Source organism: Camellia sinensis, chromosome 1 (assembly GCF_055761805.1).
Source record: "Camellia sinensis isolate YWXY chromosome 1, ASM5576180v1, whole genome shotgun sequence".
Taxonomy (NCBI): Eukaryota; Viridiplantae; Streptophyta; class Magnoliopsida; order Ericales; family Theaceae; genus Camellia; species Camellia sinensis.
The window spans coordinates 244,565,432-244,589,597 of NC_138961.1; the positions used below are offsets into that span (position 1 = coordinate 244,565,432).

Here is a 24,166-nt window from a genome sequence, read left to right on the forward strand (position 1 = left end):
CGATCCTTCTTAGAGTGGCGGCAATCAGAGGCTCGATGTCCGGCCTTGTCACAGTTATAGCTTTTTCCTTTGAACTTCTTATTGCCATTGTTGTTGCCTTGTTTAGGACCATCTCCAGCAAACTTTTTCTTTTTGTTATGTGATTTGGGCATATGTTCAACCATATTAGGCTTGGACTCAATGGGGTTTTTACCATTCCTCTTTTTAGCCTTATGGTTATCTTTCTTAATTCTTAATCTTACAATCAATTCATCCATGGTTATCTCTTTGCGTTTATGTTTTAAATAATTTTTGAAATCTTTCCAAGCCGGTGGTAATTTTTTCACTAAAGCAGTGACTTGGAAAGACTCGCTAAGTGACATACCTTCAGAATGAATATCATGCAAAATTAATTGAATCTTGAACTTGAGAAATTACCGTTTGGGAGTCTACCATAATGAAGTCCAGAAATTTATCGACAACAAATTTCTTTGTGCCGACATCCTCTGTCTTGTATTTTTTCTCCAAAGAATCCCAGAATTCTTTTGTTGTTTTCAGATGGCTATAAATATTATACAGCATGTTGTCAAGGCCATTGAGGATGTAGTTTCTACACAGAAAATCAGAATGTTTCTAAGTGTCTACAGCGGCAACAACTTGCCGATCACTTTCATCCTCTCTAAGTACTGAAGCCTCTTCATGGAGAAATCAGGCCAAATTTAGAGTTGTAAGATAGAACAGCATTTTCTGCTGCCATCTCTTAAACTTAATGCCATTAAATTTTTTCGATTTTTCTCCATGATTTATTGGAACTTGTACATGGTTCTGGATAGGGACCAGAGTCATTGTAATGATCGGATTTGGAGTACTACTTTCAGCAGCCATGATATCTGATTACAAAAAATCAAAAAAAATCAAAACCAAATTAATTTCCTAGTTACTAAAACCAAAAAATAAATTATAACACAAAATAATTTTACTTTTTTTGTTATTAAAACTAGAAAAATAAAATACCATAATAATTTTCTGTAACACAAATTAATATTTTGCAATTGTTAATGACACCAATATATTACTACTAGTTGCCAAAAAAAAAAAAATAGTATATTACTACTATTTGTCAAACAGTATATTAGTACTATTTGTATTTTTCAACCAGAATATCACTTTGTAAAAGCACAAAAAAAAAATAATGAAATCACCAAAAAATAATATGTCTTAAGATTGTTGGACAATCTTCACTGTATTTAAAAAAAAAAAAATCTATTTGTGTACTTAACAACAAACGGAATACAGAAGAAATAAAGGAAAAGAGAGAGATTGTTTGATTACAAAAATCAAACCAGTAAATAAATAAATAAAAATTAAAAACATATTTTTATTTTGTTTTTGTAACAAAATAAAAATATGTTTTTAATAAAGTAAGTTGTTAATTTATTTTCGGTTTTATTATTTATTTATATCAAATCAAAATTTGATATAAATAAATAATAAAACCGAAAATAAATTAACAACTTACTTTATTAATTTCTTGAACAAAGTTTTGATCAAGTCCAGTGTTTAACACTGTGTACTTAAGACAGATTCGTCCTCTCCACCATGCTTTCAGATTGTGGACGTCTATCTCCTAGGATAAAATGATCAACAGTGAATAGTAGCAGCACTACACACTATTTAGACAACGAACACATAAAGTGTCTGTACTCTTTCTCACAAGGAAAATAATGCAGCAAAATGCAGAGAGAGCAGGTAGAATTTGGGACTAAAATTGGAATAAAAAAACTAAGTGAGGGACTGCCTATTTATAGATGTAAAGGTGGCTGTAAGTTTGAATTAAAGAAATGCAAAACCTGTTTGAACATGTATTATATTTGTTCAGTTTGAATGAACAGGTAATGTGGCTGTTGGGTTTAAATTCAAACAGATATGAATATGTTTGGTTTAAATTCAAACAGATATTCATCTGTTCGGGTGGGGAAAAAACCGGAGCCAATTTTGAAATTAATCTTCAAAATTCAAATTCTAAAAAATTAGAATTTAATTTTAGAAAAATAAAATTCAAATGTTTTTTGCCCAAAAAGACATTGGGCCGGACAAGCCTAACCTAACCACACACCACGCCCTTAACCTAACACGCCGGTGGGGCGCGTGTGTGTTTATTTTGGATCCAATAGGTCTAGCCCACTTTTCCCATAACCAGGGCCGGCCTTGAGATTTAGAGGGCCCAAGGTGACCTTCGGAAATGGGGCCTTTCTTACATTGAAAAAAAAAGAAGTTGATGGATAAAACTATAAGTTACAACAACTTTTTTATTTGTTTGTAACCAAAAAAAATTTACTTGCACATATAATCATTAAAATTATAAACAAAAATTTACTTTCATATATTAAGATAGGAAGCAATCATTACAAATACTTAAAAAAATAAAAATTTGGTTTTGTTGCTTTATAGTTTAGCAATATCCAGTTTACAATTGAACCAACTATTACATAAACATTACTCTTTTCACATTTTTAGCTGCAAAATCACTAATGAAACTTGCATAATCGAATTTATCCACCATATCCTTTTCAATGGATAACAAAGCTAACCCATTCAATCTTTCTTGTGACATAGTTGACCGAAGGTAAGATTTCCAGAGGCCACTGTAATAGGTATAGTTAACAAAATTCTATACACAATCCATGTATTTGGGAAATAACCATCCATTATTTTCAAATAATTTAACACTTCAATTAGCTTTTTGATTCCTTCCGGTAAAACTTCTTTCAAGACATTCAACTCTGAAAATAGATCTCTTCCATCAATATCAGAAAGTTCATCACGTTTCAGAAAATCTTCAAGATTAACACAACTTTTTCAAATCAAACAAAAATCTAAAATTTTCCTCATATACTTGAAATTGTTCAAACCTACTCTTAAGTGAAGAAAGAGCTTGATCAATTATATACATAAAGTAATTAACTCTAAAAGATTCTTCAGTAGTCTGTGTCACCTCTTCACTAACATTCTCATCAAATTGCTTCTTTCTGCGAATGACACGCTTTTCATGAAATACTGGATCAATTTCCATTAGAGTAGCAACTTCTGTAGCCTCAATCATGGCATCCAAAAATCCAGTTTCTCTATACTTTTCAAGAAAGGTAATGAGTCCTTTTAATTGAATTATAGCAACATCAATATGCATGTCTTCCCTTTGAAATATTTTGCTAACTAAGTTAACTGCAAACAATAAGTTGTGCCAAATAATCATGCCAAGCAAAAATTTAAAGTTCTCAATTTCATATGTTGCTAAAGACTCAGCTTCACTCTTTGTATTTTAGGGTTCACCAAGATTTGCCAAATGATTTAAAGCATCTCTTATTTGTGGAGCTCGATATCTTATTGCTTTTAACACTTTCAACGCGACTTTTCCACCTTATTTGTGACAATGGCTTCAATGTGAGACCTTCCACATGATCTTTGAAAACTTTTCACCGCTTTGTAGAAGATGAAAACAATAAATATATACGTTGTAACACTCCAAAAAAAGAGATAGCTTTGGGATAAGAGTTAGCCATATAACAAAGTGCAAGGTTAAGACTATGACAACCACATGGTGTGTAGAATGCTCTAGGATTTATTTCAAGTAGCCTTTTCTGTACACCTTTGTGTTTCCCTTTCATGTTAGAGTCATTATCATATCCTTGCCCTCTTATATCATCAATATCAAGTTGGAGTGTGCACAATACCTCTTTAAGTACATTAAAAAGACCCAATCCTGTTGTGTCATCCACCTTTAAAAATTCTAAAAAGAATTCTTCCACCTTTACTTGATTAGTTGAAACATCTACACATCTTATTACAAGAGACATTTGTTCTTCATGACTAACATCTGGAGTACAATCAAGAATAACTGAAAAATATTTCGCTTCTTTGATTCTTTTCACAATTGTACTTTTGATCTCACCCGCTAACATCTGTATCAATTCATTTTGGATTTTGTGACCAAGATAATGGTAATGAATTTCATTCCTTTCAATGCGATGAAGGTGGTCTTGCATTACCGAATCAAATTGACCAATCATTTCAATTAAACTTAAAAAGTTTCCATTTCTTTCGTGATAAATCTTCTCATTGTCTCCATGAAACGCTAAATTATTTTTAGCAAGAGTTCCCACAACAACAATTATCCTTAGTAACACATTTTTCCAATGTTCTCTCTCCCTATTGATTTGTTCTTGAACACCTTTATCAATTGTTTAATTCTTTTGCAATCTTTTTTCCAATTCAATCCATTTGCTAATACAAGTAATGTGTTCATTGCTAGTTTCATGACTTCTAAGCCTGTGACCTAGATTTTTCCAATCTTTAAATCCATTAGTAGCCAACTGAGTCTTGTTCCCATCTTCCTTAAACAACTTACAACAAAAACAAAATACTTTGTTTGAAGCATCTGAATATACTAGCCATTTCCTATCTTGCTTCTCTTCATTTGATAAATTTCGAATGTAATATGTAGAGAAGAAATGTCTATCCTTGTCATCTCTAGGAAAATTGACAATATTACTTCTTATAGGACCACTTTCAACTAATAAATCTCTGAAATTCTGATCAATCTTGTCCCAATTACTTGGGTCATTAATATTTAAAGGTCCATATTCAACATTAAAATCTTCACTTTCAATGGTTTCCTCATTCACCAAATCTTCATTTTCATTCTCATTCAAACATTCAATAGGCTCTTTAACACCCAAATTTTCATTATCATTCTCATTACATTGATTAAGTTCTTCAATTACCAAATTTTTATCAACCAAACATGAACTTTCTATTTGTTTCTTGCTACCAAAAAATTTATCAAGCGCTCCCGATTGAGATTGAATAAATTTTTTTAATTTTTGCTTCTTTTTCCTTTTTTCATATCCAGAAATATACTTCCTAGGAGGCATGACTATTCTATATAATCACAAATCCACACAAATTCACAATCACTGATCGCTACAAATAATATACTTTCATAATTAGAGCATAACAAAAATTATAGACTTCCACTAAAGCACATAAATTAGGTAATTTTCTAATTTAAAGAACAAATTATATAGGGCAAGAAATTAGGGGAAAAATCAGGGCAAGAAATTAGGGAAAAAAATTAGGGCAAAAACTTCCTCCATTTAAATGTGATATATATATATATATATATAGAAAGAAAGACTTACGATTTTGATGTCCAAAATCGTTAATGCTCAGCAGTGTCCGTCAAATATGGAGGAGAGGAGAGGACTGAAGGTGGATCACATGGTTTCATCAGTCCAATGCAAGAGAGAGGTCGGTCCAATATGAAAGAGAGAGATGTGTTTCTTTCAATGTTTCTTTCAGTGAGAGTGACCCACGTGAATTCATTCTTCTCAGCCTCAGGGTAGGTATTATGATGTGCTTCTTGTTTTTGGGCCCATGTTGAATTGGGCCTCTATTATGATATGTTTTTTTTTTTTTTGGCCCCATGTTCAATTTGGCTTATAATATTTGGATTTTTTTTTTTTAATATCTAAAACACAAAATCATATTTTGGGGCCCTATTTTTAGGGCAAATCTGAGGGCCCAAGGCGCATGCCTCTTTAGCCTTCCCTCAGGGCCGGGCCTGCCCATAATCTCCCCCTCTACAAAACTTGGGTACCCCTTGGAGCCTACCCTAAGTTCCAAACTCAAGTCTTATAAACCTACACAAAGTTTGCCACCAAATCAATGTGGGACAAGCCTTAAACCAAACCTTTAGGAAATTTCACCAAAAACACCATTTTCATGGAGCTCTCTTTGGCTTCAATTTCCCATTCACCCAGTTAGAATGTAAAATAAAGAAATTAGTAAGGAGTCACCAGTTGCTTGCGGAGTAAGAGTTCACGAATAAAATGACAATCAACTTCGATATGTTTGGTGCGTTCATGAAACACAGGATTATTGGCAATGATGATAGCAACCTGATTGTCACAAAACATGCTCATAGGAGTGGAAATACAAAAGCCAAAATCTTGGAGAAGAGATTGAACCCAGAGCATCTCAGAAGCAGTATGAGCCATGGCACGATATTCAGCCTCGGCACTAGAACGAGCAACGACAGTCTGTTTCTTGCTACGTCAAGTGACAAGATTACCACCAACAAAAGTACAATAGCCCGAGGTGGAACAACGGTCAGTCTTGTTACCAGCCCAATCAGCATCACTGAAGCTAGTGACAGACAAAGAGGAAGATGGGCGATAGAGCAACCCCTGACCTGGAGCACGCTTTAAGTATTGCAAGATACGACACAAAGCCACAAAATGGGGTTGGTGGGGAGCATGCATAAACTGACTGACCACGCCCACGACATAGGTAATATCTGGACGAGTGACAGTGAGATATATTAACTTGCCAACCAACCGACGATAACGACCAATATCAGGAAAGAATTCGCCAGTGTCACCATCAAGCTTGACGCTAGAATCCACGGGAGTATCATTGGGGCGAGAGCCTAAGAGGCCAGTCTCGGTAAGAAGATCAAGAACATACTTCTGTTGAGAAAGAAACAAGCCCTGAGAAAGAGTAAGCAACTTCAATCCCAAGAAAATACCGAAGATGGCCCAAGTCTTTGGTGTGAAATTGTTGTCCCAAATAATGCTTCAAAGCAGCAATACCATTGAAGTTACTCCCTGAAATGATGATGTCATCCACATAAACAATAAGAACAATACGCCCAGTAGACGAGTGGTGAACAAAAACAGAGTGATCAAAGGTGGAATGGTGAAATCCATAGGCAAGCACAACAGCACTGAAGCTATCAAACCAAGCACGTGGAGATTGCTTAAGACCATACAAGGCCTTCCGCAATCGACAAACAAGATGCTCTTTGCTGGGAACAACATAGCCAGGGGGCTGATCCATATAGACCTCCTCGTGGAGATCACCATGGAAAAAGGCATTCTTGATATCCAATTGATATAAAGGCCAAGACTGATTAACTGCAACAGAGAGGAGAATCCGAACAGAGTTAAGACGGGCCACAGGAGAAAAGGTCTCCAAGTAATCAACACCATAGGTTTGGGTGTAGCCTTTAGCTACCAGGCGAGCCTTAAGTCGCTCACAGTTCCATCAGGAAGATACTTAACAGTATAAATCCAACGACAACCCACAATAGATTTGCCAGATGGCAAAGGGGTAAGGTCCCAATTCTGATTTTGATAAAGAGCATGCATTTCCTCATCTATGGCAGACTTCCAACTAGAGATGGACATAGCCTCTAGATAGGTGCGAGGAATGGAAATACTAGACAAGCTACAAGCAAAAGAGTGAAGACTAGGAGAGAGGTGATCATAAGAAATGAAATCAACAATAGGATGTTGAGTGCAAGTGCGTTTACCTTTGCGGAGTGCAATAAGAAGGTCATCAAATGGTAGAGCAGTAGGTGGAACAGGGGCCTCAGGCGAAGGAGATGAACTGGTCGGGCCATAAGACACAATGCGACGAGCTTGAGACCGTTGATAAACCTGTAAAGGAGGGGTAGAAGTGAGAGAAGATGGAGAGGATATAAGAGTGGATGTGGAAGGAGCATAAGATGGAAGAGTAGGAGTGAGAGAGGCTGGCTCCCCCTCACGAGAAGAGAGAAGATCAGTAGATAACTGTTGCCCAGAGGAAGAAAAAAACGGAGTAGACTAAAAAAAAGTTACATCAGCACTGACAAAGTAGCGACGAGACTCAGGATGATAACACCGATACCCTTTTTGAGTGCGAGAATAATCTAAGAACACACACTTGCGTGCACAAGGAGATAACTTATCCAACCCAACGTCAAGAACATGGACAAAGGCCACACACCAAAAAATGCGAGGAGGCAAGGGAAAATGAGATGTGGTGGGATATAACAGAGAATAGAGAGATGTGTGTATAACACTAGAGGGCATGTGATTGATAAGCAAACAAGCGGTGAGAATGGCATCGCCCCAAAACTGTTTAGGGACATGCATATTAAACATCAGGGTGCAAGCAACATCTAGCAAATGGTGGTGTTTCCGCTCTGTAACACCATTCTGCGGGGATGTATGAGAACAACTAGTTTGATGAATAATACCATGAGCATCACAAAAGGTAGTTACAATAGATTGCACATATTCTAAGGCATTATCAGACTGAAATATCTTAATACGTTTGCCAAATTGAGTAAAGATTTCATTATAAAACTTAGAGATGATGGAAAGCAAATCAGATATTTGTTTTATTAAAAACAACCAAGTCATTCGAGATTAATCATCCACAAAAACAACAAAATACAAGAACCCATTAACAGTGGGAGTTCTAGAAGGACCCCAAATATCTGTATGGACAAGACCAAAAGACTCAGACACACGACTAACACTACGACGAGGAAAAGAACTACGATGATGCTTCCCAAATTGGCAGGCTTCACACTCAATTTGAGAAACATGACTCAAACCCGGAACAACTAACTTGAGCTTGGCCAATGAGGGATGACCCAAGTGAAAATGCCACTGAAGAGGAGATACACTAGCACTCAACACAGCAGATGGAGGAGGAGGAGGGAGTTCACTAATAAAGTGGGACTTCTTCTTACCTCGCAAGAAAATTTTGACAGCGTGGGCCCAAGCCAAATAATTAGCACCATTCAATTTCTTTGTAGCAATAGGTTTAGGCATGTCATCATCCTTACCCATAGTTATAGCCTTAGCCTCAATCTCAACCATAATGATCAACCACACAAAATTCTCAACACGAGCACGAAAGGGCAAAATACTTGCAAACAACCAATACCCACACCAACAATCACCAATATAGACACAGAACTAGCTCAAAAACCAAAAATCCATAAAAAAAACAGGCAAAAGAGAGGAGAATACAGGTCTGCCAACCAATTTTGGACCCAAATTAGACCAACACATCAACTCAACAGCAGCAATCAATAAAGAGAGGACAAATATCCCTTGCTAGAAGGATTTTAGCCCTTATATAGGAACCTTCAATAGATAGAACTGAAGAAAACAGGGTTACTGGTCCAGAAATAGGCAATAATTGAACAAAATATCAATCCAACAGTAGTAAAACTACAAATTAAGATCAAGGACCCTTAGAGTGATGATTTTCGGCTCATAGGGAAGTGAGCCTAGTAAGAAAAACAAAAAAAAAATAGTCCCAAAGGCAGATTCAAAAAAATAGTCCCAAAAACATGAAATACTTTTAAAAATCGAAAACTCACATCAGGGATGATCAAAAAATTCCACAAAAATCACCATAAATCTCAGGAGGCAATTTCGAGTCTAGGGGTGAAGGACCCATCCATACAGTGCTTACGTCATGCTGATGTCATCGTACGGCTGATGACATCAGCACGTCTCGGTCACCTCAGATCGATCTCTAGAATCTGTAGAAACCTTTCTGATGAAGAAGAGATTGCTCTGATACCAAGTTAGAATGTAAAAGAAAGAAATTAGGGTTGAAAGTTAGGAGGAAGAAGAAGAAGAGAGAGAACTTTTCGTATATATTGAAAAAATTATTCTGCCTCAACTTTACATCAGTCAAATATATATAAAAATCCTAAAGTAGCAATATGACCATCGTACCCTCAACTTAAGTAAATATTAACAAGAGAACAAAAGAACAAAAATAACTAAAACAACTATTCTAACACACCCGATAATGGTTTTGAGCAACCAAACATACGATGTGAATCACAACGCGGTATGGAACGCGTTACCACTTAGACCCGCCGACTTTGGCGCATGGGCCAAACCTAAAAAATAGACCAAAGTTGAAGAAAAATCTGTTTTTTCCAAAATTTCTAAAACCCATTTCTAACAATTGTTTGACTATGCCATGGGTTCTTCCTGTGTGTCTCACAGGTTGCTAATCTTGAGGATAATTCATTTTAGTTACAGACTTAGGGCTTTAGGGTTTTGCATCTTAAAATTATTTCTCGTTATGATAACTGAGGTGTTAAGGTTCAAGTTGTGTGTATGTTCCAATCTGCATTGCCATGTACTTTTTAGGGATATGATATTTGTTAGGACTTTGTTTTGACAATCTTGTTTAATAATGCTTTCAATTTTAAATGATCTTTGTGATGTCACAAATCCAACCCAATTTGACTTAAAGAAGGATCTGTGTGTAAGAACTTTGAAAGAGTGGCCCGCAGTTGATTGATTAGATCTTGTGTAATTGCTTGTGAATTAACTTAGATCTAACCATGAATGTGGAAATTGGTTGATTGTGTGGGAGTTTGATAGAATTAGTTCATAAGTACCAATCAACAGTGTATTGAAAAAAAAATGTAACCAAACCAAATCAAGCCTTAAGTCCCATCAAATGTGGTCAGCTACATGAATCATTTTTCTCCACGCGGCCCTATCAAAGGCCATTTCATTAGTCAAATTAAGTAGATTCATATCTCTATTTATAACGCTAGTCAATGTTAATCTAGGCCTACCCCGTCCCCTAACATTTCCATCTACCGTTATAGCATCGCATCTCTTCACTACTGCCTCTGTTGAAAAAAAAATGTACCGCCAAAAAATAAAAAAAAAAGCGCAATGTGCAGACTTAGAGCATAAAAGGTGTATAGAAATTGTATTATGTAGTTGAGATTTATTTTTAAGTGTGGCCCACACCAAAGTCAAGATGAATCTAAGTCACAAAGTGTATTTGTGGACTTTTTCTTTATTCTAATTATGTTTACCTAGCAGTTTTGATCTTCTCATCACATTTATTTCAATGTGTTGTTTCATGTTTTATATGTATCCATATAACAAATTTTCTGTGTATATATAGAGCCCATCAAATTTTCTAATAAAATCTATTGGTGATGTACAATAGTCTTCGGGTTGTTATTTAGCTAATGCATGCTCCATTGATCATTTATTTTTGGTTTTCTGTACATTTCAATATTCGAAAGATGGTAATGGTCTAAAGAATAAATGGAAAGTATTGCAAGATGAAATTGCATGACCGATCAATTTGTTGGAAATGGTAGAAAAATTCTGGGTAAAATCGGAATTTTTTCTCAAGTTTGATCCATTTTGTAAGTGGGCCCCGAGTGTCGATTTACTCGGGTCAAAGTGGTAACGCGTTCTATGCCGTGTTGTGATTCACGTGGTATATTTGGTTGCTCAAAACCATTACCGAGTGAATGGAAAATTGAAGCCAAAGTGTGCTCCATGGAAATGGAGTTTTGGTGAAAATTCCTTAAGGTTGTAAATTGGCTTGTCCCACATTGATTTGGTGGGAAGTTTTGAAAGGGTTTATAAGGCTTGGGTTAGATACTTGGGGTGTGCCCCAAGGGGTACCCAAGTGTTTTAGAGGGAGAGGTTATGGGAAAAATGGGCTAGACCCATTGGACCCAAAATCACCACACGTGTGCGCCGCCGCCACCCGTCCGGCCAGGCGGGCGGGCTGGGCTTGGGCGCAGGTGTGTGGTTGGGCTTGTTCGGCCCAATACTAATCTTTTTGGGCCAAAAACATTTGAAATTTTATTTTATTTTTGTTAAAATAAAATCCAGAATTCAAATTAAACTGGTTTGGATTTACTGTTCATCCAAACAGGGCCCTTCCCGTTTTCAAACAGAATTAAACTGGTTTGGATTTACTGTTCATCCAAACAGAGCCCTTCCCGTTTTTTATCTGTTTGAATTATTAACCCAACAGATTCAAATCTGTTTAAATTTGAAACTAACAGGTTTCATACCTGTTCAATTCAAAACCAAGAGCCACCTTTACATCTATAAATAGACTAGCCTCCCATTTGGATTTAATTCAGAAATTTCGTATTTCACATCTGTTTATTCTATTCTTCATTTTGTTGCATTTTATTTCTGAAAGAAAGAGTGTAAACACTTAGTGTGTTCGTAAGGCAAACAATTTGTAGTGCTGCTATTGTTTGTGGTAGATCATTTTACCTTGGGAGATAGACGTCCAAATTCTGATAGCACCGTAGAGAGGACGAATCTGTCTTAAGGACACAGTGTCAAACACTGGACTTGATCAGAAAATAATTCGGAAAAATTAAATCAAGTAAGTTATTTAATTCATTTTCAGTATTGTTTTTATTTATTAAAATCAGATTTAAATTTTGTTTTTGTAACAAAATAAAATTTGTTATTTATTTATTTATTTATTTATTATTTCGAGTTTGATTTTTGTAATCAAACAAATTCTCTCATTTTCTTTATATTCTTGTTGTTGTTTTGTACACAACAGAATTTAATCTATTTAAATATAGTGAAGATTGTCCAACAATCTTAAGACAGAATCCTTTTTGGGTATCTTCATTGTATTTAATTTTCTGTGTTTTCAAATTAATATTCTAGTTGGAAAAACAAATAGTGATTTATGCTATTTGACAGATAGTAGTAATATACTGTCTCTTTTCTTTGACAACTAGTAGTAATATACTGGTGTCATTAACAATTACAGAATATTATTTGGTGTTACTGAAAATTATTTTGGTATTTTATTTTTCTAGTTTTAGTAACAAGGAAAATAAAATTATATTATTTTCTAGTTTTAGTAACAAAGAAAATAAAATTATTTTGTGTTTTAATTTATTTTCTGATTTTGGTAACTAGAAAATTATTTTGTGTTTGTTCTGATTTTTATAATCAGATAGTTTTGTGGTATTTTATTTTCTAGTTTCAGTAACAAGGAAAATAAAATTACAGTATTTTCTAGTTTTAGTAACAAGAAAAATAAAATGATTTTGTGTTATAATTTATTTTCTAGTTTAAGTAACTAGAAAATTAATTTGTGGTTTGGTTTTCTGATTTTTGTAATCAGATATTATTTCGGTATTTTATTTTACTAGTTTTAGTAATAAGGAAAATAAAATTATTTTGTATTGTAATTTATTTTCTGGTTTTAGTAACTAGAAAATTAATTTTGTTAATCAATCATGTAACTTTGTGACTCGGTCACAATCTGTTAATTTTGTAAGTAACTTAGTTTTACAAACTAATTTTATTTTTATTACAATGTGGATTCATAGTCTTGAATTGTTTCTGCACATGAGTCGGAATATATATATATATATATATCACAAGAACATTCTAATGCATATTTAATTTATTTATTTATGTACAAATCAAACTTATTAAATGTAGGTATGTTTTGTCATTTTAAAATTTAAAGTTTAAATGCGTTGGATTTTATTTATGAGTTGAGAATCCTTTTATTTCATAATTTCAAGTGATTTGGAATGATAAATTGTTATGTCGACTTTGGACATAAGCAGGTTAATTTGAATATTTCTAATCAATTTTGAATGGGTGTTTAAACACTAGAGAAATTTAAACATGAAGATGTATGTAATTATATCGGTCCGTTTAATTGGGAAGTAATTTAAGAAATCTTTTATGTTGATTATTGAATTATGTGACATGAGATGTCATTAATAATTATTTTACTTGCGTAGTAGAATTTGTTAAACCATGAACCATTTTGTTAATATGGGGGTGTATCTTTTGCATTAGTTGAGATAATTTAATTTTCTTCTGTCACAAATATTTTTATGACAGTGACATTTATTTGTTATTGAGTTGCAAGAATGTATACAATCAAATGGGTTTTTGAATTGTTTGATTCTTAGGCAAATTTTTTATGAGGATATGATTTTGTCAAAACATTAATTCTGACTTGAGTAGTCATAATTATTTTGGTTTTTTCTTAAATTTATTTTAAAATTCATTGATTTATATTAGAAGTGATAGGGGTGGTGAATATGATGCACTATTAAATGAATTTTGTGCACAACATGGCATTATTCACCAAACTACAGCCCCTTATTCTCCACAACAAAATGGAATTGCTGAAAGGAAGAATAGAACCCTCAAAGAAAGGATGAATGTCATGTTACTAAGTTCAGGCTTACCACAGAACTTGTGGGGAGAAGCAATATTGTCTGCAAATTATGTTCTTAATAGAATACCCCACAAGAAAACCAAAAACATTCCTTATGAATTGTGGAAAGGTCGACCACCTTCCTACAAATACTTAAAAGTGTGGGGGTGTTTTGGCAAAAGTTGAAGTTCCTGTTCCTAAAAGATTAAGATTGGACCAAAAACAGTAGATTGCGTGTTTATTGGTTATGCTCAGAATAGTAGTGCATATCGGTTTCTGACTTATAAATCAGAAATACCTGATATAAATGTGAACACTATTATAGAGTCAAGGAATGCTGTGATTTTTGAACATGTCTTTCCTTACAAGAAAGGACAGGAATTAAATTCACAGAAAAGAACTTATGATTGTAAACAAAGTCAAGAGACTAATGACAATCAAACACAAGAGGCTAGTAATAGTCTCGACCAACAGGATTTAACTGATGATGAACCAAGACGAAGTAAGAGAGCGAGAACATCAAAATCCTTTGGTCTAGATTTTCTGACATACTTGTTAGAAAATGAACCTCAAAACTTTAAGGCAGCAATGACAGGTCCTGAAGCACCTTTGTGGAAAGAGGCTGTTAATAATGAAATTGAATCCATTATGCAAAATCATACTTGGGAATTGGTGGATCTTCCACCAGGTTTTAAACCTCTTGGATATAAATGGATATTCAAGAGAAAAATGAAAGTAGATGGTTCAATTGACAAGTATAAAGCAAGAATTGTTGTTAAAGGTTACAGACAAAAGGAAGGTCTAGACTATTTTGACACATATTCCCCTGTGACAAGAATAACATCCATTCGCATGCTTATTTCTATAGCAGTGCTGTTTAATTTAGAAATACATCAAATGGATGTTAAGACAGCTTTCTTAAACGGTGATCTAAATGAAGAGATCTATATGGAGCAACCCGAAGAGTTTGTAATATCAGGACAAGAAAAGAAAGTTTGTCGACTTGTAAAATCCCTTTATGGATTAAAACAAGCATCTAAGCAATGACATGAAAAATTTGATCATGCAATGCTTACTAATGGGTTTAAGATAAACGAATGTGACAAATGGGCCTATGTTAAAAACATTGACCAAGGATATGTCATAGTTTGTCTTTATGTGGATGACATGCTTATCATTGGAAGCAGTCAAAACATGATCAAATCAACTAAGCAGATGCTTAACAAAAGATTTGATATGAAAGATATGGAGGTCGCAGATGTTATATTAGGAATGAAAATTACTAAAACATCTGACGGATATGCATTATCTCAATCTCATTATATTGAGAAAATTCTTGATAAATTTATCAAGGATGATTTGAATTTAGCTAGAACACCTGTAGACATCAGTCTTTATTTATCGAAAAATAAAGGTGATGCAGTGTTTCAGTTAAAATACTCCCAAAGCATTGGAAGGCTAATGTACCTAATGAATTGTACTCGTCCTAATATAGCTTATGCTATCAGTAAATTGAGTAGGTACACTAGTAACCCTAGAGAAGACCATTGGAAAGCAATCATTCGGGTTCTTAGATATCTAAGATTTACTCGTGATCAAGGTTTGAACTTTACTCGATATCCAGCAGTACTCGAAGGTTATTGTGATGCCAATTGGATATCGGATACTAAAGATTCAAAATCCACTAGTGGATATGTCTTTACTCCAGGAGGCGCTGCTGTTTCTTGGAAGTCAACGAAACAAACTTGCATCGCACGATCCACAATGGAATCTGAGTTCATTGCTTTAGACAAAGCAGGTGAAGAAGCAGAATGGCTTCGTCACTTCTTAGAAGACATTCCAATGTGGCCAAAACCTATGCCAGCTATTTGCATTCATTGTGATAGTCAATCTGCAATAGGCAGGGCACAGAATTATATGTATAATGGTAAGTCACGACATATTCGTCGTCGACATAATACCGTGAGGCAATTGTTGTCAAACGGAATAATCTCAATAGATTATATAAAATCTAAAGAGAATATTGCGGATCCGTTAACAAAAGGTTTGACAAAAGAGCTAGTGTATAGTTCATCAAAGGGAATGGGATTAAAGCCTATTACATAAGAGTCGTCATAATGGTAACCCTACTTATATGACTGGAGATCCCAAGAACTAAGTTCAAAGGGACAACTAAGTTATGTATGGCTCGCCAGAAATCACCAAGGGATTAAAATTCCTACCCATTCCTATGGTGAGAGTGATATCTGCAACATATGTTGTCTGTAGAGGTATAAGGATAAGCTTTGCTTTTAATGATTACTTATATCTTGGTTAAGGCATAAAATCAAGATGAGTATAAGGAGATACTCATAATAAGAATCACCTATATGAGTGTTGAACTGGGGTCGGTTCTATGAGAATGAAGAGGCTAAATTCTCTAGAAACACTTATGAAAACCAGGCGCGTTCAAGGCCAAAATGAACACAACAGTGAGAACCACGATGTGTCAAAAGATATTTTGTGTGAAATCTATTGTCTTGGCTTACACAAACGGCTGAACAATTCAAGGCATCGCGTCCATTGGTTAGCCAGTAAGTCCGATAGGTTATCACTAGGGAAGGTTCAATGCCGAAAACTACCTATCATGATGCAAGATATTTTCGACTTATACTCTTTCGATAAATCTGCATATTGTTGTCATCAAATTCCATTCATGTGGGGGATTGTTGGAAATGGTAGAAAAATTCTGGGTAAAACCAGAATTTTTTCTCAAGTTTGGTCTATTTTGTAGGTGGGCCCCAAGTGTCGATTTACTCGGGTCAAAGTGGTAACGCGTTCTATGCTGCGTTGTGATTCACGTGGTATATTTGGTTGCTCAAAACCATTACCGAGTGAATAGGAAATTGAAGCCAAAGTGTGCTCCATGGAAATGGAGTTTTGGTGAAAATTCCTTAAGGTTGTAAATTGGCTTGTCCCACATTGATTTGGTGGGAAGTTTTGAAAGGGTTTATAAGGCTTGGGTTAGATACTTGGGGTGTGCCCCAAGTGGTACCCAAGTGTTTTAGAGGGAGAGGTTATGGGCAAAATGGGCTAGACCTATTGGACCCAAAATCACCACACGCGCGCGCGTGCCGCCACCGCCGTCCGTCCGGTCGGGCGGGCTGGGCTGGGCCTGGGCTTGGGCGCAGGTGCGTGGTGTGTGGTTGGGTTGGGCTTGTTCGGCCCAATACTAATCTTTTTGGGCCAAAAACATTTGAATTTAATTTTATTTTTGTTAAAATAAAATTCAGAATTCAAATTAAACTGGTTTGGATTTACTGTTCATCCAAACATGGCCCTTCCCGTTTTCAAACAGAATTAAACTGGTTTGGATTTACTGTTCATCCAAACAGAGCCCTTCCCATTTTTTATCTGTTTGAATTATTAACCCAACAGATTCAAATCTGTTTAAATTTGAAACTAACAGGTTTCATACCTGTTCAATTCAAAACCAAGAGCCACCTTTACATCTATAAATAGACTAGCCTCCCATTTGGATTTAATTCAGAAATTTCATATTTCACATCTGCTTATTCTATTCTTTATTTTGTTGCATTTTATTTCTGAAAGAAAGAGTGTAAACACTTAGTGTGTTCGTAAGGTAAACAATTTGTAGTGCTGCTATTGTTTGTGGTAGATCATTTTATCCTGGGAGATAGACGTCCAAATTCTGATAGCACCGTGGAGAGGACGAATCTGTCTTAAGGACACAGTGTCAAACACTGGATTTGATCAGAAAATAATTCGGAAAAATTAAATCAAGTAAGTTATTTAATTCATTTTCAGTGTTGTTTTTATTTATTAAAATCAGATTTAAATTTTATTTTTGTAACAAAATAAAATCTGTTATTTATTTATTTATTTATTATTTCGAGTTTGATTTTTATAATCAAACAAATTCTCTCATTTTCTTTAGTTCTTTATATTCTTGTTGTTATTTTGTACATAATAGAATTTAATCTATTTAAATACAGTGAAGATTGCCCAACACAATTATGGTGCATAGTATACAAGCATCCATGTATGAAATGTGGCTCTTGAGATCTATTTTGTTTTTTCCGGTTGTCCAATTTTTATTTTTTGTAATATGACATCATAGTGTACTTTTCCTTTCTTTAACATACATGTGGAAATTACAGTAGGTGAAGATGTATGTTGTTAGGGTAGGCGCAATTTTATTCGCAAGGGCAGCGCAGAGTCTCACACTAAGCGGCAGCAAGACATGAGATGGTTCGTAATGCTGCCTATACAACACCGATGGGTGAAAAGTGGTTAGTCCTCCTAATGTCCTGCCCATAGAGGTGACATCTCGAGTATAAGGAGATTGTTGAACCCATAAACGTTACATGACGAAGAAATGAATAAATTATCATAATATATCTGTTACACAAAACACTATATGCTGCTGCCAATTACAGATGGACAACTCTGGTGACATAACTATTGAAACGGGGGGGTCCATATTCTAATTGCCTTTGTCAAACGATTGCTTCTCCTTTCCAGCTATAACATTTTTACAAAGTTTACAGAAAGTGCGAAAAAGAAATAACCTATGCTTTGACTCCTTTCAAAAAAATTGGTTATGCTGCATGGCCAGACCTATCATGAGGCTATGATGATCACACTTTCAAATTTGAAAAATGTTTGGGACCCTTTTGGGAGACTCCCACCACCCTACAGTGATGTGGACCAATGATGTGTTTGTATTTTTTTTTTCTTTCTCTTTTTTACTTGGACCAATCACAAGTGAGTGGAGGTTATGGGGGTGATATTTTGTAGGAGTTTGAATAATTACTGTTCAAACTTTGACTATGTTCCCCCTTATGAAAAAATTATTAGATGTTTGAGGGGCACTACGTGCTCCTATCATCAATCAATCACAAATTGTCATGCCTTTATGTTTTTTTTCCATGCAGCAATAAAAAATAGTGAGTCCCACTCACTTCGCCAATTACAATTTTTTTGAGATGTCATCTAACCATGTTCTAGGATCACGGAATCATCTCTCCCACATGATTTTTCAAACTAAAGGTGGGGGACCTTTTCCAACATAAAAGATGCTCAAGCATCACGCTCCTGACCAGTTCATAAAAAATCAGTGAACTAGTTTTTGTTGGCCAAGGATTTCTACCCTTTATTTAGAAGGGATTTTTTTTTTAATAAAAAAAATTAATTGGTAAGAGATTTTTGTAAATATAAAGAAAATTACATCAAATTGGACCATCATAGTACAACACATCGAAGCCCTACAATAAATATGAATAATTAATGCAGCAAAGAATTCATAATAAAAGAAAATAAATTCAATAAAACAGAGTTCTTATGACAGAAAAGAATATAATGGCAAAGATTAACTGTGGACGTCCTAAGAGTTAGCCTAGGTGGTTAGGTTCTCAATTATCATAGGATAAATTATAAATACACCTCCTGAGATTTATTTAAAATATAGATTGTCCTTTATGGTTTGAAAAATTATAAATATCCCTTTATTAGAATTTTTTATTTAACAAAATTAACTAAAAAAATGAAATTCATAATTGTTCTCTTATAGAACAATAATATTACTTAAATTATTAATTGAAACATATTTTTAACATCATTAAAAACTGTTAATTGACTTAGTGATTTATTAATAAAATGGGTGATTTGTCATGAAATTAGATACCTCAAGGGGTAAAATGTAATTTTCAAAACTATAGGAGCGATTCATATTTTAATTAAATCTCAGGATTATCATAAATTCATAATATTTATAATTTATTTTCTGTTAAGGAAAAAAAAAATCAATTGATGAAATTTTTGGGTACAGTAGCTCTTTGCTAGTACATGATTGATGTATTAGATCAAAAAAATAATTATCGGATATGGAGCCGTTACAACTTACTAATTCAAGTCTAACATCAGTTTGATTAACAGTTTTTTTGTCTCCAATAATCTACCCCAATCAGGACTCTAATTTAAGTCTAACATTAATCTCCCTAATTAAAGGTGCCAGTTACAATGTGTAGCCACGTATATGCCCATCACTGTTGTACATCACAAAAAAAACACTCAAATAGATCACCAATGAAGGGATTTATTATATATATATAAATATATTACAAGGTGGAGTCAGAAAAAATCATTCTAAAAGATCCATGCTTCGTAATTTATGAGGTTGTAAGTAGCCAATCTCCGTCTTTAGCCTTTCCTTATTCTTTCTGTCATCTTCTTAAGAATCTAACCACAGGGTGTTTGGTAGGGTTTTTTTTAGCCAATTTATGGCTTCTGATTTTTGAAAAGTTATTTTGGACGGTTTGGTTAAACTTATTTCAAACCGTTTTTGATTCTAACAACTTATTTTAAGTGAAAAAAGCTGATTCTGAGAAGCTGCTCACCCCTTACTTCTGATTATCAGCTTCTGCTGTGGACATATTAATTCACAATTATACTCTTAGATTTTTTTATTTTTTACTTTTTTAAAAATAGAAAAAGACACAAATGGACTATAAAATATTATTATTATTTTTTATGAGAAATGTAGACAAATAGTGAATAATAAAAAATAAAAGTTAATTAAAAAAGCTACTTCATAGCTTATTTAATAAACACTACCAGCAACTTAAATCTATAATCCAACAGCTATACCAAACAGATTAACAGTTTCTGATTAAAGTCATAATCTATAATCTGTTAGGTTATAATCTATAATCTATTTTAACAGTTACACCAAAGAGCATGATAGTTGATGGTATCATAAAAAAGATTATGGATAAATTACAGCAAAGCCCTTCAATTATGACATGTTTATGAGTTATACCCTTACCATTTAAAACTCAATACTTAAACCCCTTCAAGTACATGAATTATAAAAGTCATAACCTAACAGATTCCAGGCATAGCCATGGTTTGTAGGCTGCATACTTAAAAATTGTTTGGGTTTGGAATGTAATATATTATTTATAGGCATATTTTTATTCTTCTATCTATACATTGTAGATTTTTCATTATAAAAATTGGGTGGGCAGTGTCATTGTTGTTGCTGTTGAGGATGAGACAAATCTGCTAACAGGGTTGTGAAATTTATAATATATATATTTGAAAATAGAAGTTGTTAGTAGTACTTATAGTTGGTGTTGTATATATATCACTCAGTGATTATATTTTCATAGGATTGGGGTTGGCCACCTACTTCAATTATGATAGAGGACCATTTCATATCATTACCATAGAGCTGACTTATTAATATTGGCTTCAAAATTATTTTGTTCACCCATTTAATATATGTGTGTGTGTGTGAGAATTATATTCTTTGTTTCAGGTTTCCATCAAGAACTACATCATGATAAATAATTCTTGTGGTTTCAACATTGAAGGAAAGAAGTTTTCTTCCAGTTCACTAATTGGATTAGAGGGTCTAGTTCATGGGCTGTAGATTGACTTTGGTGATCCAAACGCTTATGTTTTAGTGTCCACCAAGTAGATACTCGTATAAAAAAATCAAATTAATTGAATATTAATAGTCACATAATTAGATTTATTATGAAATCATACATAGTGCCTTTTATTTTATTTTATTTTATTTTTTATTTTAAAAAAAGAAAGATAAGTGTGATTTGCTTATATGATTATTGATGTTCCATCAACATAATTTATAGCATGAATACTGAACATTAAAGACGAATAATTGAAATTATCGAGGTGAATCTGGAATAGACTTGTAAGAGGGGCTAATTTGAGCCCACTAAATTATTTAAGCCCAATAGCCCAAGATTAGTGGGCCCGAATTTATCGCAAGTCCAAGAATCGGTGGGCCCAGATTTATCGCCATCAAACGGATTGAATCGCTCTAAGCCTCGAAAGGGTTCGGATCCACGAACCTAGAGACTTACTCGGGCCCGGACTCGAAAGGGTATTAAGCAAGCCTAGAGATCCGAGGCACTCGGACTCGAAAGGATTCGGATCCACGAATCTAGAGATCCGAAGTACTTGGCTTCGAACGGATTCAGACGCAATCTAGAAGTCGCTCCGTTAATGAGTCCCAGAACACTTGCGGGCTCGGAGCTTTCCGGGGTCTACGTACCAGAACCATGGGCGTAATGGAGTCCGAACAAAGGACCCGATCCCGAAGACGGTGAGTGGAGATAAATTCACTCTTCGGTTAAACTAGCCTATACCCGGGTCGAGGTGGCACGACCCCGGGGGGTCCATGAGACTCGGCAATATTTTGCGGCAGGACGTCCTCTGGGACTACCCCTGACCCTTTGGGATGATTGGGGATCATTGGTTAGGTGTGGCTAAGAAGAAGGGTTCGCCGAGGGAGTGATCTCCTCTTCGGGGTTTTCTCATCCTCGGAGAAGTCACCTCCTCGGAGAGGTCACCTCCTCGGAGAAGTCACCTCCTCGGAGAGGTCACCCCCTCGGACAAGGTGGTTAGAGAGAATATCCCCCATGTGCCTTGCACATGGGCTCCATCCTACATCATGAGGTGCCTATAAATAGCACCCACCCATAGCTTTACAAGGGATGGATTTTGGAGATTTTTAACTCTTGGGAAAGAACTAATTTCCCTTTTCCATTATCAACCTTGAAAGTGAAAGTGGGAGATCAATGGGAGAGCCTTGCCATTATTCTATTCTTTAGCCATTTTGCCTTCTTCTTCACCCAATCTCTTGTCTCCATCATCTCCTTTGTTGTTGTGTTTCTAAGTTGAGATTATTGAAGAATCTAAGCCTCTCATCATATTCTAGAGAATTTGAAGTTGTTCTTCAAGGATCTTCGAAGATCTTCGAATTTTTCAACTCCTTTCTTGAACCCTCTCCTACATTTTTGGCGACTCCGCTGGGGAGGCGGATTGGTTAATGGTCTCAACGAGATCTGGAATTCACACAACTCCAACAAGGATGGCGGGAGAAGATGAAGTTCACCAACAAGGATCCTCTAATGGTGGTGATGACAGAACCATGACTCCAGATCAACCACTTTTGCTTGAAGCCATTCAAGGACTTCAGAATACTCAGCAAGAGATTTTTACCACTCTTCAGAATCTCACTCACACCATGTTGGTGATGAGTTCTAACTTTGCACCGGCGCCAAACGGGAATCAAACTGGTGGTGGAGTTATTCTCGCCGGAGCGCAAAATCAAATCCAAGGAGAAGTAGGCCCCAATCAGCCTATGGCTCATGGCAACACGGCCACAGTAACACATGCTCAAACCACAGTAGGCGGCGGCAGTTTGCCCATACCCGGGCTCCATGGCGTGCCAAGCCAAGATCCAATGGTGACTAGGGGAGTTTCTAGTGTAATGAATGGTGCTCCGGCGACTGTTGGTGTCCAAGAAAACATAAGGAGCATGATGGCGCAAAAGGGAGCTCTGCCCGTACCTAATATTGTCACGCCACCAGTAAATGTTACCCAAGCACCAAGCGGGCCTCCTTTGGTGCCGACAATAAATTTGCAAGCACAACCCGGTATAGCGGCGCCGTACGGTGGACTTTACGGGCCTCAATTCAATACCCCATCACCAACTGGCTTGTCTATAGGCGCTGATGGCCAGTATCGTCAAATGTCCTCACCAATGATGAATTCGCAGCATCAGAATGGCCAAGACGCCCCTAGCTCAGTCTTCGGGTACATAAGCCAAGTCCCGGGAATACCGCCATCAAACTCTCTCCCTCAACAGTTTCTCACTCTCGCCGATGTGCAGGCCATGTTCGATCTCGAACGGGGCAAGAGGACCTTACCCTCTTTGCCTGATCCAGACGTCAAGCCGCCTTACCCCATTGAGATGCTGAGCTATCCATACCCTGAGGGGTATACAGTGCCGAAGTTCATCAAGTTCGACGGCAAACAAGGAAATGCCCGAGAACATGTTGTGCGATTCATCGAGACTCTAAGTATTCATGGTTCAAACCACGTCCTCCGACTGAGAGAATTCTCGAAGTCCCTCACCGACCGAGCATATAGTTGGTATGTTAATTTGGCCCCAAACTCTGTTCGAAGTTGGGAGGAAATGGTTAACAAATTCCACTCCAAGTTCTTTCAAGTGGCGGAGAAGGTGACCACACTTACATTGTGTAAAGAGAAGCAACAAGAAAGTGAAGACATCCTTGACTACGTCAAAAGGTTTCAGGACAAGGCCGTGGATTGTCATGAAGCAGTTGAGGAAAGTTATCTGGTCCAAATTTGTCTAGAAGGGGCATTGAGCAGGTACAAAATGTTTCTAGTTAACCACAAACTACCCACCTTCTCGGCATTAATAGAAGCAGCTCGGAACATTAGCATTCCTCAGGCTCAGGAGTCCGGATTTAAAGCCAGTTACAAGACTAGTTTCAAGTCA

At 35.7% G+C, this 24,166-nt stretch overlaps 1 protein-coding gene across 1 annotated transcript; it reads right to left on the reverse strand.

Moving 5' to 3' along the window:
- Positions 1 to 2,464: 2,464 nt before the first annotated feature.
- Positions 2,465 to 4,910, reverse strand: LOC114290734 (uncharacterized). The gene is made up of 6 exons (XM_082921823.1): positions 4,268 to 4,910; positions 4,026 to 4,111; positions 3,626 to 3,938; positions 2,931 to 3,201; positions 2,708 to 2,833; positions 2,465 to 2,624 (listed from the first exon to the last, which is right to left on the reverse strand). Exons 1-6 carry the CDS (start codon positions 4,908 to 4,910, stop codon positions 2,465 to 2,467), a joined length of 1,599 nt encoding a protein of 532 aa, XP_082777949.1.
- Between the last annotated feature and the right edge of the window lie 19,256 nt (positions 4,911 to 24,166).